This window comes from Panicum virgatum, chromosome 1N (assembly GCF_016808335.1).
Source record: "Panicum virgatum strain AP13 chromosome 1N, P.virgatum_v5, whole genome shotgun sequence".
Taxonomy (NCBI): domain Eukaryota; kingdom Viridiplantae; phylum Streptophyta; class Magnoliopsida; order Poales; family Poaceae; genus Panicum; species Panicum virgatum.
In genome coordinates this window covers 7251316-7268879 of record NC_053145.1, presented here as the reverse complement: position 1 = coordinate 7268879, position 17564 = coordinate 7251316, and the positions used below count along the sequence as shown (strand labels likewise).

Below are 17564 nucleotides of genomic sequence, written 5' to 3'. Positions count from 1 at the left end.
GATAATAGGGATAAAAAACCGAAGAAATTTATCCTGTATATGTGAATGGCTCCAGTGAGGTCAACTTGATTAGAGATTAAAACTCAAAAGAGCCGAGCAGGAATCAATTTACATTTCTTTTCCTTCGTCTCTACCAATAACCAGCTATACACCGCCATCGATTTGAGCCTCAGTTTAGATCCAGCAGCAGTACACTAACTGTAAAATGGAAGGAACATAGAAGAATGAACAAAGTTGATCGATAAGTATCAAAATTATCTTCTCAAACTCATCCGGTTCTGAGTTCTCGTCATCAGCTCAACTTCTCCAATTCATATGCACGTTCCAGATCTTGCCCAAGCAAATTGAGCCTCGGAGCTGATTCGCGCTTGTATCATGGAAGGATTTGCTTCGAACTCAGAATGATATGTCTCTCAGGTCTCCTTCGCGTTCCGGGGCTCTGTATGAGAATCCTAGCTCCTCTCCTGATTGCCGCCTCACTATGCTAGCCCTCTGCATCAGGCGCACAAGTTGCTGAACCACCTCTGACATAGGCGGACGGAACTCTGGCTCAGGCTGCAGAAACAAATGATACATTCTTAGTATATGGCTCCAGGAAATAAAGATAAGCGCCAAAATGGTCCAATTAAATTTACAGCAAATGATTTTGTGGTGGTTAAGCACCCAACACATGTTAGAGTGAGCATTTGTAAAATTGGCAAATTAGTGGTACAGTGAGCATTTGAAAAATTAGCAAATTAGTGGTAGAGTGAGCATTTGAAAAATTAGCAAATCAGTCATTACTCTACATGACAGTTTACCCACACATGATTTTTTTAGATTTCTTTAAAGTCATCATGAGTACTCAATGGCCATTACAGATCAATAACTGAACATGTGTCACAAAGCAAGAATATACCTGAACGCAGAGCGCAATTATGTCTGCAAAACGGGAGAGTGATTTAGCTGGGTACATTCCATTTAATGCTGGATCAACCATCTTAGCAAGTGCATCAATATCGTGAAGCTGCGGAGTGGCCCATCTAACAAGGGACTGTTCTGACCTCTCTCTAGAACTGCCATAACCATCCAAGGGTCATTTCAACTTACTATAGGATGCAATGCACCAGGATCAGATATATGCTAGATAACATACCTGTCTAGTGGCTTCCGCCCTGTCAATAGCTCTAACATCACTACTCCAAAACTGTACACGTCACTCTTTACAGTATAAATTCCGGACATAGCAAACTCAGGGGCACTGTATCCAAATGATCCAAATACTTCAGTCGAAACCTGCAACAACAAGCTAATTAGTTAATCCATGGACAAAGTAAAAAACCACAGATTCCAAGCATGGCTATTTGCAAACAACTTCAGTAAAAGAGATGTGGTGTACTACTTACTTGTCTTTCAGTATTAGGTGTCAAGGCAGCAAGTCCACAGTCAGATAGATGTGGATTATGCTCCTCGTCTAATAGGATGTTTGAAGACTTAAAGTTTCTATGAACAACAGATGGCAAGCACACCTCATGCAGGTATCTACAAGAAGATATGGAAGACATTATATGCATCCTCTGCCATAACCTTGGAGTACACAGTGTTGTAAGATTTAAATAACTTACTCCAGTGCCCGAGCAGTGCCTAGTGCTATCCTTACACGGATGTTCCATGTAAGCTTCCTGCTCATCTCATCAGTGAAGTGCAACATATCATGCAGCGTCCCATTTCCAATGTACTCGTAAACAAGAAGCCTTTGCCCATGTTCAACACAATATCCCGTTAGTGGCACGATATTTGGATGCCTTAGTCGGGACATGCTTGATACAGCCTCAAGGAAGTTGTCTTCTTCCTGTAAAGAAAGGGCAGCGCTGTCTATCTTCTTAACAGCAAGAACCTGTAATCATGGCACACAGCTAAGGTGTAGTGCAGAGCATGAGTAAGAAAAAATAGTGGTGTACAGGGTCTAAAAATGTATAAAACACCACTACCTCAACAAACAACAAAAGCATAAGGATTTGGCTTCATAATGCATTGAATGAAGTAACAAGTCTGATATTGAACAATGATAATAAACAGATTAATAATGCATTAAATAGTTTGTAGTTGAGTATTAGCAGCAAGGGTTTTGATATTTTGATACAATAAACCCACTGTATATATTTGATTCTTCCCCCTTTTTTCTGCAAGGATTAAGGAGTATAGATTTGATTTCTTGTTACGGCAAAATTACAAAACGCACATTGTACCTTTCCATTTGGGAAATCAGCCTTGTAAACTCGACCAAGAGAACCCTCTCCTAGAAGAGAATCTTGACAGAAGCTATTAGTAGCAACTTGGAGAGAAGCAACAGCATAAGGCGTTGCAGTTATGGGGACCTTCGTCTTTCTCATAGAACCATTTTTACCATAAACCCTCTCAGGAGTCATTTTCTCAGGATGTGGCAGTTTCACAGCTGCTATGGAGGAATCTTGAAGACTCTGCTCTGGGATTTCCCTGCTGGAAGCTACAAAGCCAAAACATAGACAATAATTGAATAACAATCATCAAGGGACCGGCACATCAGGGTTCCGCGGTTCTGCAATTGTGCTGGTTATATCTTTAGAACAAGAAACTTAGCATCATTATAGCTCAATCAGACCATTAAATCTAAATAAAATTCCAAGTTTTCCAGTTTTCTGCTACTGAATTATGTCTCTCCTAACTACAAACCCATAATACACAATTATACCGATCTTGAGATCGAGCACATGCATGCAAAGGGAGCAAATTCCGATTGTTCAAGCTCGTGCCATAACTCAATTACAATAAGTGCATTAACAGCACCAATGCCTTATGTGGTTTCCAGATCAATCAAGCAGTAGTCCAATCAAAGTTACCTTTATTTACCTCTTTAACAAATAAGATCCTAGCTAACCGAACAATATCTATTTCTCTAGCATCAACCAAGAAGAGTACCGCAACATGAAGGCATGACAGCATAAGAAGTGCCATACCTCTCTCTATGTTCACTGTTAGTGGACCTACAAAATCTTTTGTTTCACTGCTGGCATCATCCTTTCTTTTCCGAACATTACGCATGCAGCATACCAAAAGCAGAAGCACACATAAGGCAGCAACTATCGATCCAGCAATTATCCCCACAAGCAGACCTGTCCCAAGGCCTTGCTTCTTGTCACTTTGAATGGTGGGGCTTTGGGACCCTTTTGGAGTATCTTCTTGCCCCTGAGGATGCTTAGGGCGATTCCGTGGCCTTTGAGGGGGTGATGGCATAAAAGGTGGTGGCGGGGGAGCAGGTCCATTGGCAAATGAGTTTCCTCCAAGTCTACGATTGCATTTACAGAAAGTCAATACAATATGTCAACGACAATTTCCACAGAAAAGTTAAATTAAACATGTTTGGAACATACGTTAGATCGGGGATTGAGCTGAATTCTTTTGGTATCCAACCACTGAAATTGTTGTTTGCAATGTTTCTGTTTTTTTTTTAAAAAAAGGCTATTAGATATCAAGCAAGTAAGAATAGAAGTCAAACTATAGTCTGAAAATCCACTTACAATGTAGTAAGGGCAGCGCTTAGGCCACGGAGAACATTGACAGAACCTGTGAACTGATTGTTCTGCATATAACTGCAAAGTGGGTAAGCATGAATCTATCATGCCGAAAAGCTAACACAGAAAAACTAGAACCTTTCTTTAAAGAGATTGTTTGATACTTACAGGCTTGAAAGATTTGATAAAGAACCAATAGAATTGGGAAGGTCCCCTGTCAATTTGTTGAAAGACGCATCTCTGTCAAGGAGTACAAAAGGCATAAGATGGATTCAAGAAACCAAATGGACAGTAATTTTGTTAGCGTCATGTAAAAAGCAATATCTCGTGACCATTATAAAGATTATATTTGTCAAGGAAGAATTGCATGAAACGCACACATCAAGTTCTCACTTAATCTATCATGGCTCACTAGTCTTTACTGGGGCCGGAAGGGATACTGGAAGTATTACTCTTATATAAATAAGATCCTGTAAAGATTTAGGTTATGCAAAAAATGCACGATCCATCCAATATATGGAGGTAGATTTTGTACAGTACAAAGACACAAGAAACTATCTAAAACTCCAATTGCAACCATCAAGCACATTGGCCATGCATTTCATCTTCTGGTCAGCTTATACATTACAGTGCTACATATCGACTATGAATCAAACTGGCACTCTATGGAGTTTTACATGAAGCATTTAAAGAAGTAATGAAGTGGATGGTTTACATGAAATTGAGTCAAAGTAGTGTTGCAAAAGGTATCCGAAAGGTGTGACAACGGCAAGATTACCTAATGACACATTCAGTTCTTTTTCATTCTGTGTTTTCCAAGGGGAAACACGTTCATCCTTATTCGATGTCATACAGCCATACGATTTCAAGAGAAGGCAACTGCATCTTCCTAATGCTTCCCTATATCATGGCCATGTTTGGTTCATTCTAATCTATTCTCTTCTAGGAGAGAATCTTGCATGCATGGAGGGTTAAATGAAGTCTATTTGCAAAACCTCTTCAGGGATGGATGTAACTTTTCGCGATAAATCTAATGACGGTAATTAATTGATGATTGGCCACAGTGATGCTACAGTAACCATTCTCTAATCACGTGGTCACAGGTCTCATTAGATTCTTCAGGGTTCCTAGCGCATGGGTTCTGGAGTTGTTTTGTAAACTCTAAACTGGCTTTGTTTGACACCGTAATTAGCGGTCAAAGTCCGTTCTAGGGACTTCTAGAAAGTAACCAAACGGGGCCCATGTGCACGCTACATTTTACAAAATACAATCTACTCCCTCCATCCCACAATATAAGCATTCCTAGCTATGTTTTTGGATGTCCAAATTCATAGCATCTCTAATGTATCTGGACAAGTATTAGTCCAGATACATAGAAGATGCTTTGAATCTGCTGAATAGCTAGGAGTGCTTATATTCTGGGACGGAGGTAGTATATGTTTGTTGGTCATTGCCTCATTGGGATGAAAGTGGGACGGTGTATGAGACAGAAATTAACGAGATAAAGATAAATTTTGCAATGAATAAGGCTTGAAGATTCTTACAGTTCTGAAAGTGAATTGAGGTTTCCAAATAGATCACCCATTTGACTGGAAAGTGAGTTGTGGCTGAGATTGCTGGATCAGAAGTTTCAGTGAATCAATACTTTGCCAGCATAAAAATACACTAGTGCAAATAAATGTAGCAAGGTTTGCCCCAGGTAGCAGCTTACAGGTACTCAATTGAAGCCATGTTTGTTATAGAGTATGGAAGATTGCCAGAGAAATTGTTGCTAGCCAGATTCCTGCATTACCATCACTATGAAACTGCAAACACTACAGAAGAAATCATATCAGGATTGACACAAGACACTTACAGATATGTGAGATTCGGGGGCAACTGATAAGGGACCAAACCATGCAAGTTGTTGTTGCTCAAATCCCTGCATGTTGTGAAATTGTGGATCAAGATAGTGCATAAAAGTATATAACTGAAGAATAAAAGGCAGGTTGAAGTTCTCACAATGTCTTCAACGAAAACAGGTTGGAGAGTTCATATCCCAGAGAACCATCCAGCCCTATCCCTGGAAGCTTGCTGTATAAGATGGGTAGAACCGTAGAAGAATGTGTTAGTGTGGTAGTTTTGCTTCAGGAATTTGAATTTCCATGGCCAGAAAGTAAATGAAGGAGCTGGCAAACCAATGAACAGAAGAACTACAAAGAACAAAGCAAGAGAAATAGGAAATGAGCTGAGAAATATCAAATTCATAGTAACCCCAAATAGTTAATACTCATTACAAAGAATGAATGCAAAGATCAAATAAATTTATACAAGATGCAAATGTGATGAGCTTGCAATACGGTCTCAGCTTGAGGCTGCACAGACAATATTACAGCAGGTGCTTCCAAACAGCAATTCCTACCAACTCCCACAAGCCACGAACTCAAATCCAACAAGGATCAAACACCGGAAACCAGACAAAAAAGCACGGGTCATCTCCATCACTGAACCCACCTAGTCGTAAGAGGAATTATGGAACTCAAAAGGCAATCAATCTACACGTTTGTGCAAGATGTCAAGATGGTTCCTTTGATGCGGGCGGGGATCTTAATCTTACATTTCGGTGACGCCAGCGCCGGAGCAGGTGACGCCCTGCCACGCCGCGCCGCAGGGGTCGCCGCCGCCGGCCGACCAGCCGGCCAACTGCGACGGGCTGTTCCAGGAAGTGTAAAGATTCCCCAGCGCCGCAGCTGCAAGGAACGAATCATCAATCACACGCATGGGGAAAAAGAAAAGAAAACCCACACCATCCCAAGAAACCAAGAACCCCAGCCGGAACCCAAAGCGCCACGCAAGGCTCTTACCGTCAGCCGAGTCGGTGTCGGCTCCCGCCGGCGCCGCCGCGAGAGCAAGGAGGAGGCCGGCGGCCAATGCTGCAGCCAGCGCCTCCATGTTTGGTCCCCACACTCTCGCTCTTGATCCTTCTCCGCGACAGAGATCGCTGCTTTCCTCGGCCACTTGCTCCCCTACTAGGACACAGCCATGGTGGCCAGCACGAGGATCACCACGGGCGCGGCCAATGGGCTCCCTTCTCTCTCCTGCTCCCTCACCAAGGATGACAGCTAACTCGCGCTACCAAGAAATGGCGGATGCCACGGCTGCCTCCGGCAGGGAGATTGGACGCGGCGTGGTAGAGATGGTGCTGGTAAAAGACTGCAATTTTTTAGCTCCCCCCTCTTAAATTTTTGTTGGGTTCTGGGCTGCTTGCAGTTCTTGAATCTTGACTCTCTCCCTCTCTCCTATGCACACACTCTTTCTCTTTCCTCCTCGAAGGAGAGGAAGGAAAGCTTTTGATCCGGTAAATTAAATCGGGGAGCAATGGGAGTAGGTGAAAGGTGATGAAAGTCCGAAGTGAGGCGGCAGAGACTAGCAGGAAGAAAAGCTGGAGTGATTGATGCTCTGCTAATGGTGACTATATATGGGCAATGGTTTATACCAGTACAGTCAACCATGAGCTGTGGTTTGACTGAGCAGGACGACACTTTCACCATCCATGTTCCATCTTCTTTCTAATCACACTTCGCCTGATACCCCAACTTTCCACACCTTTGATGCATCTACTAATCCAGCTTACATTCCTTATTATATTGCTGGGTGCCATGAGCACAGATCTGCCGGAGTCACGTTTAGACGCGTTCCCTTCTGCATGAAACTGTTCTAGAATCAGTGGTGCAATATGCATCACTATAATTACTGTACCATTTTATCTTAGAGAAATATAGCTATAATGTCGATTATTCATAAGCATCTTTCATCAGATCAGAAAAACACTTCGTTACATGACACATCTGCTCACTTCGAATTGGAATGACCCGGAAACCTGCTGCTGCGCTACATCTGCAAATCATCAAATTACATGGCTGAGAGTTCGGCACAAAAGAAAGAAAGAAAGAAACAAAAGAAAGAAAAATGAGAGCTGACACTGATGCTGTTGCTCAAAACATGTCTTCTGCTAGATTCCAAACTATGTTTGGTAGATCATGGTCCATGCCCAGCTGCCCACGTCAAGTTGGGCGTTGACCGTTGACCAACACGCAGCTTAGCGAATAGTAATCGAGCTGTCCGTTACAACTTCGAAGTACAACAATTCAACAGCATTATTCTGTTCTACAATCTACTGTTAGGCGTGTTCCCTTGCACTTAACTACTAACATGTGTGTGTGTGTGTGCTGCTGCCAAACTATATTCAGGCGAGTTCATCAACTTGCGTTTAACTATATATAGAGAGAGACTTAAAAGCCTGCCAGGAGGATGCCGTGCCGGCTCATGAAATGCGAAGTACTACTCCGTTGGATTTTGCACAGAATCTTGGCTCGTCCTCTCAGCGGGTCAACAGGAGATCAATGGGCATTCTGAAACTCCTCATGAACGGAGATGCATGATACGGCATCGACAGCTCCAAGGGGGAGAAGAAAGTCAAGAACGAACTGGGCAAGTCAAGGCTGCAGCAACATGGTTCTCATTCACGGTTGACGTACGATGTTCAGAACGACGATTGGACGAATCATGATGCATGGACAACATTTTTCTAATCTTGCAATTGCAGGCCAAACTGGGACTGAGAGGGGTCAAATTTTGGGCAAATTTGACCTTGCAAACCCCCATCTCAGCCTGACCTAAAAGTGTAGCCTTGATCCCTCACTCAGCGATCACGAACATCATGTGATCTCGTGGCAGCAGGATGTGTCGTGGCTGGTGATCCAGCAGAGGCCCAAACTGCCCACCAACCACGGTCGTTGAGCCAGCTGCTCCCGTGCTCTTTCCGCTCGAGATCTGCAGCTGCGTCCCCCCATGATCGCTGGCCTCGTGCATCCAGCCGTGCTGCTGTCCGGGACCCTGCAAATCAATTCAGATATGAAGTGGACGATCCAACTGACTCGCCTCCAAAACTTAAGCCCAGAATCATTGCTAGCTGCTGCTGCTGCATTGGATTCTTGAAGCTGGTGCTGCTGTTCAGCACTGTTGTTCAGTGCTGCATTGTGGTTGTACCAGCACTCCAGCAGGCTCAGGTGACGGTTTCTGAATGAATCCACTCATGTTCAGTCTAGCTGGGGCAGGAAAGGGGGCATGAGATTGAAGCTCATGATGGTACATTGGTTAGTTTGGTACCGGCAGATGGGTCATTGGGATGAACATGGATCCAGTCAGGCAGCAACATGGATACGCATGGATGGATCATGGATGGTGGATGCAGCTTGGGATCTGGGATGGATGGGATCCACGAAATTGCAGGCTTGCTGTTTCTGGTCCCTCTGCTGATCCAATGATCGAGACATGGCACATTGTTGGTGCTGTACCAATGTACCATCATGGAACATTGGGCCTTCAGAAACACTAGCAGCGTGTGGAAATCCCCTCGCCGGATCCAAGAACACAACAGGATGTCCCATCATTTTCTCACGGTGGCGACATGTGGTAGAAACTGGGATCTTTCCTGATTTGCTGAACACAGTTCATACTTCATAATGAGACCATTTCAATCCTGCCTGAATTTGGCGCCAGGCTAAATTTTCAGCAAAGAGGATCACGCACGGGACGGCCGTTGATCAAGATGGGTGAGAACCGCATGCCCGCCTGTGGTTAGAGACAGCCAGACAGGTGGCCCCAAGCCCAAAGGATATGTTTCTTACACATGGATTTTGGTCACTAGTGTGAGTGAGGGCAAGGGTGTCCAGCCAAACTCTGAATCCATTCGCATCAGAGCACATGCACCTTATTTTTAAGGGCTAATGCTATTTTTTGTTTTTGTAATTTCGAATTTAGCTATTTAGTGACTGTGACGTTTGGGCCTTGACTTTTGCGGGCCGAATTGGGATGAGCGATTGTAGCAATGGGCCTTCGTTCCTGTATAAAAACGAGGAGGAAGTCGTCGACTATGAAGCACCACCACCAGCCCAGGCCCGTCGTCGTGAGCGGCGGGCGCTTTTTTCTTTTTTATATTTAAAAAAAATTAAAATTTTAAAAATATATGTCGGTTTTGGAAAATTTCAAAAATATACCTCGGTCGCCCTATGGGGGGCGACAGGGCTCAAATGTAATTTTTTTTCTTCAAATTTGCAACGAAGTCCTTGGAGGAAAAAAAAAAAGGGGGGCCTGTCGCCCCCCACGGGCGACAGGCCCCTGTCGCCCGGGGGCGACAAGCCAGTGGGCCCGATAGGGGGGGGCCGGTCGCCCCTCCTGCGGGCGACAGGGGGGCCTGTCGCCCCCCCACGGGCGACCGGGTCAACGCACCTATATAAGGCCTCCCCCTCATTCCCTCCTCTCATTTGACCTCAAAAAATCCAAAAAAATCCAGAAAAAAGAGAGGGGTGAGAAGAAGGGAAGCGGCGAAGCTCTGCCGAATTCCGCACTTGTGGTCTACCGGTAACTTTCGTATAAATTCGTTGATATTGTATAACAATTTAATTTAATTAGCAGATTAGCTGAATTAGATTTGGTGCTTTAGAACACCGGTTTAGTATTACAATTTGAGTACTATTACAGACTTTTTCAAATAAAATAATTATACATTACAATAGAATTATGATAGTACCTTATTGATATTGCAGTATAAGACAATAGAATTATAACAGTACCTATATTTTCACGCATCGATTTGGTATACGATATGTGCATTGCTTAAATTATGGTTTGTTATTTGGCGCACCACACTATAGCGCCAATGTCTTCGTCAGGATCAACCTACATTCCGTGGAGCAAGTGTAAAGCCACCGTACCCAAAGGAATTGATGTGCCAATGTGCTTCTGCGGTTCGTTATGCAAGTTCATGCAATCTGAGGTTTTAGGAGATGACTACGGCATGAGGTTCTTTATGTGTGAGAACTACGAATATGATCCACCTAAGCGATATGGCAAAGACCGGGCCAAGGTAGCAGGACAACATACGCTATTTTTCTATATGACCTAACATTGAGTTATGATTCTAACTTGTGTTGGACAAAGTCTCCTCCGCCTCTTTGTGATTTTATGCAGTGGTTCGACACCGTGCAGTCGCAGCAGGCAAATGACATTGTGGAACAAAAAGCAAGATGGGCTGCAGAACGTTGGTGCCGAATGAAGCACGAGGAACAGCAAGAGGAGAAGCGCAGCAAAGAGCAAGAAGAGATCCACAAGAGGATGGAGGAGGTGGATCGTAAGGCGGCGGCCGAACGTGAAGCTGACAGGGAGAGAAAGCGAGAGAGGGCACGCCGTGCGAAGGAAGCCGGGCTCGAAGCAATTAGGAAGGGCAAATATCCTAGGTGCACTCAGTAGAGTAGTACCATGTAATCCCGGCATTTTACATTCCATAAGGCATGGTAGGTTTAGATGCAACAAGAAATTATCTTGTCGCGTGCACATGCCACTGCAATTAGTTGTTTATATTTTAAGTTGAGAGCTTAACTCTGTGTGTTGTAGTCTTTACCATTAATTTGCAGTTGTAGCCGGGAGTCTATGAAATCTTTGAACTTTTCCTTAATATTTTCGGAGCTTTTCATGTCACTAGAATACTAAAAATACACATTAATATAACGATAAGAATTAAGACTAAGAAATATATCAGGGTCTGCTGCTAAAAAGCTCGAATAGCTCAAAATAGGAACCATAGTGTATCTAGCTGCGAGTATGAGATCACAGGTTGCCACTGCTCAGCACGGCGATCACGGGTTTCCCAAATGTCGCATTCTTTGCCCAGACATACGTGACATGTTTAGCAGTGCCCTTCCACCATTTCAAAAAGATGTGACAACACGGCAACCACTCCAGCTCACCTTCAAAGCAGTCTCTCTGGCGAGGACGACGGACCTGTCATTCTACAGCGAAGGTCTGTGGCGTGTAGTGGGGAAGGCGGCATCTAGGCGCGATCGACCGAGCGGCAGTAATGCAGTGCTGTGAGTCTGCATGCACAGAGATGCATCGAGTAGTCATTTCGAGAATCGAATCTAGCCTTTTCAGTGTTAGGTCAGCTAGCCTCTTCACTGTATTGTCATGTAGGTTTTTTAGGTGCATTTACACTCCACACTCCGGGTATCAGACCTTTGTGCGCCTATAAATACTCCCAAGTTTGTGAACTCCCAGCACAACTCAAACATCAAACCTCATTGTATACCCAATGTCTGGAGGTGGGTCTAGCGGGAAGAATTACTATGGTTTTGGAAAAGGAAAAGGGGGAAGAAAGGGAGACCCCATAATATGGGAGGGGCCTCTTGGACCTGATTCCTTTCCGGAATCAGTGTTTGAGTTTCTGCCACAGCACAAGAGTGAATTTACCAATGAAACTCCTCTTCGACAATACGATAACCGTAGAGAACCGTGGCCAAAATGCAGACATGGTGAGGACTGCTTAGTGCAGATGTGCACCGACGGGATGGATGGCGGTCGGCGTTTCTTTAAATGTCCACACGCATGGGTAATACTTGGTTGTTTCATTTCTTTATCTTCAATGAGACACCTTACATGGAATTTGTTTTGCAGTCTTCCGATGCTCCAGAAAACTGTGGTTTTACTAGGTGGGTAGATCCTGCACCAATTAATTCTGTTCAGGAGTTCATCGAGTACCTCCAGATAAAGATCTTTGATCTGGAATGTAAGGTGAACCATTATGAGGAAGTGAGCGAGGGTAACAAAGACGACGAAGTTGATGATACCAGCAATGCAGCCAGTTCACAGGATGAACCATGCACTATTCCTTACTGCAACTGCCCTTGTCACAAGAAGAAGGGCCATGCGCCTCCGGCACCACCGCCTGCACCACCTGCAATGGGTGGATACTGCGGAGAAGGCTCAACGCAGTTTGCTACATGGGGGTACGGCTACTAGGACTACCCTAGTGCTAGTGACATGCTGCATCATTGTGTTTATTCTGTTTTTTTAAATTACCTAAGGCATGTTAGGTTAGTCCGGAATCTGTTTACCGTAGTTTGCAACGGGTTCTGACATGCCACTGCATGTGTGATGTGTGTTTCATTATCGTTGTATTATGATGTAAAATTTTGTGGTTCACATTACGTAATGCATTTCTTAGTTTTTATTTCTTATCATTATATTAATTACATGTGTGCTTTTAAGTTACCTGTAGATCAGGAGTACGCAATTCGGCAGAGCTTCGCCGCTTTTTTTTTCTGAATTTTTAGGCTCAAATGACAAAGGGAATGGCGGCGAATGGTGGCCAGGGTTTAAGTGAGTTTGCTTGGACTATGCTATTTCTGAATAATATTTTCTTTTTCATAGGAGATCTTGGTCCCTTATTTATAGTTCTAGCATTAACAGGTCTGGAATTAGGTGTAGCTATATCACAAGCTCATGTTTCTACGATCTCAATTTGGCATCAGGGGACCCTGTCGCCCCCCCTAACGGGCGACAGGCCCCCCTCTTTTTTTTTCCTCCAGGGACTTCGTTGCAAATTTGAAGAAAAAAAAATTACATTTGAGCCCTGTCGCCCCCCAATAGGGCGACCGGGGTATATTTTTGAAATTTTCCAAAACCGACATATATTTTTGAAATTTTAATTTTTTTTAAATATAAAAAAGAAAAAACCGCGAGCGGCGGTCAGGGCATACCCTCCTTCCAGGTGAGGTCGCCATCCACCGGAGCGCGTAAAATCTATCTATCTTCCGCAAGATTTTTTTTTCAACTTAACTTCCAGTGTTTGAGATTCGTGTAAATAATTCTAGCTCTTGGATCCACCTCAAAACCCTAGCTTCCTCTTTCCCCTTCCTCTCACCCACCTTCCATCCCCAGCGGCGGCGGCTGCTCGCGAAGTACCACGCGCGCTCGTCAACAGCGTCGGCTCCACGGCCTACGCCAACTACACCTCGCCGTCGGCCGCCACGGGCCTGACCGGCGTGTACCAGTGCCGTTCCGGCCTCCCCGCTGCCGTCTGCGGCGGCTGCGTCAAGTTTGCCTCCTCCAAGCTCTCCTCGCTCTGCAACACGGCCGCGGGTGCCGCGGTGCAGCTGCGCTTGCTTCGTGCGCCATGGGAACGACTCGTTCCTGGGGAGCTAGGACACAACGATGAACGATGATGTTCAACAAGTGCAGCGGCGAGAGAGCCGAGGACACGAGCGTCGTGGCCATGAGGGACGCCGCACTCGGCGCGCTCGTGGCCATGTTGCAGTGTGTCGGGGACCTCGGCGCCAAGGCGTACACCGACTACCGCGTCGCCGTCCGCCGGCGACAGAGAAGACGAGAAAAAAATGTTGGTTCAACATTTTTCAAATGCTGGTTCAACATTTTTTTAATGTTGGCTCAACATTTTAATATGTTAGTTCAACATTTCTGAAATGTTAGTTTAATATTTTTTTCCTAGTAAACTGGCTTTAGTGGGCTTTATAGATGAATTGCTTAACTATCTTCCACAAGATATATAGGAGTCCCCACCCGGGTGTGCTCGGGGTCACGCGCGTGTGCCTCCGATTGGACCTTTCACACCAGCATATCCCTCCGAAATTCATGTTTTGGATCTAAAATCAGCTCAACAAATCGATCCACGTATATAATCCAGTTGAATCAATTGTTGGAACAAATTTTTTTGTTCAGAACAATTTTTTAATTATTCCAGCAATACAAAATTATTCTGCAACGAAAAATTGTTCCGTAGTAAAAAAAATTTGTTCCTCCTTGCGTGATGCTTTGACTGCCTAACATTTGCCCATCCACCCCTTTTTTGTTTGAATCTGGGTCACTAATGAATGCCTGGGTCTAGATCCATTTGTATATGGTATATGAATTTTTTCTCTTTCCTAAAAGAGTTTAGGTCTAACATTTTTTTATTTTTCTCTTCTTCCGAGAAGAAAATTTAAAGAAAGAATAAAAGACTAAAGAAAAGCGTTCATTTTCTCCGTCCTTTCTCCGATCCCTTTCCATCTCTCTCCACTCTCCACACCACCTAGAGATGATCTGAAGAAGGCATTTCATGCAACTAGCAGAGATGGATCGGACATCAGAGAGAGACATCACTAGCTAAGCAAAAGCTCGGTGCGGGCAAGCCGGCCGGCCGGGCCGACGGAGGATCGTCGAAGTCCATGCAATCATGGTGTTCGGCCGGGGTGTCGGGTGTGCGCCACTGCTAGCTTTCTGCAGGTCGTCTCGTCTCTGCTCCCCGTCCTGTCCCGTGTCTAGCTATCTTCATCTAGCCTTCTTATTTCTTTTCCATTTTGATTTCTTCTTAATTTGGATGCAGATTAAATAATAATGCAGTGCTAGCTGGTGCAGTAGTGTTTAGTTAGCCAATGATTAATTGGAACCTTAGCTTCTAACACACAGGACTAGGCGCTTACTCGGGGAGTACGCATGTACTTCAATCATGCAGCTAGCTAGCTCAGGGCTACAGCCGCCACTAATTTCTTTAATTAGAGTCAAGTAGAACTTTTGGTCTCTGCATCAATACATTGGGACTAAATATGGCCTTATTTCTAATAAATTTTTAAAAAGGAAGCATATGCATGCATATAGCTTTCAGCCTTTCTTTGCACCAACGCAGCATCCTAGTACACCTCAGTACCTCACAGTCGCCAAAGCGGGACAGGCTTTGGTCATCCATTTTAGTTGTTCTTCCAAAATTAACTAAAAATGTTCAAATTGTAATATGTTTTTTTGTTCTTCTCGAAGGATCCATATATATGCATAAAAGGATTGCAAATCCTATATAGAAAAAGAACTCTCTTTGTTCTTGGGTTTCTAGGGGGGGCGGGAAAGAGTACGTGACCGACGACTAACATGTACGTGTGTGCTACCCTGTAACAGCTAGCTGCAGCAAATCCGTGTCCCTAGCTCGGAGACGCCAGAGTGAGAGCTGGCTTTTACGCAGCAGGTACGGTATAGCTGTTTTGTGGTATGTATATGTTTTTTAGTAAGTATTTTAACACATTGTCTGCTTCTAGAAAGCTGACTCTGATCTTGTACAATAATTGACTTCCTCGGGACATGCATGGCGTCGTCATGTGATGACAAAAGGTTTGCCAATGTCTGATCATCAGATCAGCCAGCTGTGCTGTGGCCTGTGGACCTGATTAGGTAAACAACAGCGCCATTCAGATGACGCCACTTGACCCTCCTGATCCCTTGTTTAACTTCTACTAAGACACGATGAGTAGTACAAGCAATGGCTTTGTTTTAATACTATCAGCTAACAGAAAGAGCTACTTTGACTGATGATGTGTGAATGTAAGCAGTGGCATTTATTCATAGGATATCGGCGAAAAGCAAGAACAACCCAACCAGTGCTGTGCAATCTTTGTGCTGGCGCACGGATAAAATATTGCCCACGTTGTTCGAACAACAATGATAATTAAGGAGATCTTTTTTTTTAAAAAAAAAATGAGATCCGATCCGCAAGATAGGCCGAAATTTCTAAGTTGGTATGCTTGTCCCGTTATTCGATTTGGTTTCCTGCTACCACAACAGTTATATATTAAAATCCCTTCTTCGAATTCTAGCTCGAACAAGCACCATATATTCGATAAAATGTACTCCCCATGAACCTAAACATTTCAAGGATCTTTAGAGGAAGGCATGCAAATGACTGTATATAGTGCCCCCTCCAAAACAAAATATGCAATCAATGCCTGCCTTTACAGAGATGTCATAAAGAGCATAAGCAGATGAGAATTCTAGAGGTAGTATTAAGATGAGGGAGGAGGGGTAGATTATGCCAAGAATGGTTTCTTTTTTTGCGATCGTGCCTGAGCAAGTATTTCATTAAGATGATATAATAAAGAGTTTATACAAATTAAACTGGTTTCAGAGAATGCCAGGAATGGTTTCATTTGTGGATAAATTTTGAACGCTAGAAAATGCCAACATTGGATGGAGGGAGTATTTATTTACTGTCACAAACGGATGCCATCGACGATGGAGGGAGTATTTCTAAATGTTATGTTTTTGGTTTTCATGGAAAAATATGAATTCTCATCAATCCCCTCTCTAAGTCGTCTCTATCCTATTACTATTTGTGATCTCTTCGTTGACATCAAGAATGGATTCTATGCCTTGTGTATTAGAATAATCTCATCCTTAGGAATCATATGCTGATGCTAATATATAGCTATTGGTATAACAATATAGATAAAAAAATCATAGTGCAAGGAATCGTATATATATCAGGCGCGCTGATTACAACAGGCATGTATCTATTATTCTCAAGCAAAGGAATGTACACCTAAAAAGGCCTAAAACCAACAGGAGTCTTCAATTTCTTTGAAAAACGTGTTAAATATGTGACCATAAAATGTGTAGAGTGACATGCAACATACAGATATTATGATAATATCATTCCTATAGAAAGCCCATTTTATTCTGACGACGGCTAGTGTCCCTAGACTAAATTTCCACGACACTATTTGCTAAACACTCACCCTACCCGGAATATGAGTTGCCTAGTCTTGAATATGCTTTTTTTCTTTAAATCGATAACCTTTGAATATAATGTCGGTAGTCATGGTATTTATTCCTTGATAGCTATAACTGTCAGCAACCCTATGCTAAGGGTTTGTGCCTCACGACTGACCATTTAGGTGCATTTCCTGTTTGGTCGTGTTACTATGGTCTTTGTGTGCTGATCGATATACGGCGGTGTAGTGCATGATACTCATAATCCATGGAAATAAACTTAGTTTCCATCGTTGGAGGAAATTCTGATAACATGTATGTACATGCATGTGTAATGTAACATAAAATGAATTTTATCATAGGTAGAGGATGATGCGGACAACATGCACTTGAATTTTAATAATTGGCTGATTTTGGATCAAACAAATAAAGAAAAAGAGAACTGGAAATCAAAATGATATGAAAGGAGAGATGAAGAAAAAGATCATGATCAGTCCTCTCTAGGGGGGAAAAAAGAGAAAAAGGCTCCCTAGTTAACTAGCTGCTAGTAGCTTTGGTACATATCCATTGCCCTTTTGCAGAGTAGTGTGTGAAGAACGGACGGCCAAGAGCATTGCTAGAGGCAGGGCTTTCTTGCAAAGTAAACTGAAGTGGAAATGGGTATGGTCCGAGGGGAACAATGAGCCGACC

The 17564-nt window shown here is 43.5% G+C and overlaps 1 protein-coding gene across 1 annotated transcript; it reads right to left on the bottom strand.

The window, feature by feature from the left end:
• Nucleotides 1–36: 36 nt before the first annotated feature.
• Nucleotides 37–7122, bottom strand: LOC120654924 (protein STRUBBELIG-RECEPTOR FAMILY 8-like). The gene is made up of 16 exons (XM_039932603.1): nucleotides 6374–7122; nucleotides 6127–6259; nucleotides 5532–5603; nucleotides 5386–5451; nucleotides 5242–5313; nucleotides 5075–5146; nucleotides 3699–3770; nucleotides 3537–3608; nucleotides 3390–3455; nucleotides 2976–3304; nucleotides 2229–2485; nucleotides 1605–1876; nucleotides 1386–1521; nucleotides 1136–1275; nucleotides 899–1055; nucleotides 37–555 (listed from the first exon to the last, which is right to left on the bottom strand). Exons 1-16 carry the CDS (start codon nucleotides 6459–6461, stop codon nucleotides 397–399), a joined length of 2163 nt encoding a protein of 720 aa, XP_039788537.1. The 5' UTR covers nucleotides 6462–7122; the 3' UTR covers nucleotides 37–396.
• Nucleotides 7123–17564: the final 10442 nt, after the last annotated feature.

Bases quoted from the DNA above. Each gene is read 5' to 3' on its own strand.
- LOC120654924 (XM_039932603.1), bottom strand. From the start codon at position 6,461: ATGGAGGCGCTGGCTGCAGCATTGGCCGCCGGCCTCCTCCTTGCTCTC. The intron at 3,456-3,536 runs GTAAGTGGATTT...AAAAAAAAACAG, and splicing joins AGCGCTGCCCTTACTACATT to AAACATTGCAAACAACAATT. The intron at 1,056-1,135 runs GTATGTTATCTA...TGGTTATGGCAG, and splicing joins GGGCGGAAGCCACTAGACAG to TTCTAGAGAGAGGTCAGAAC.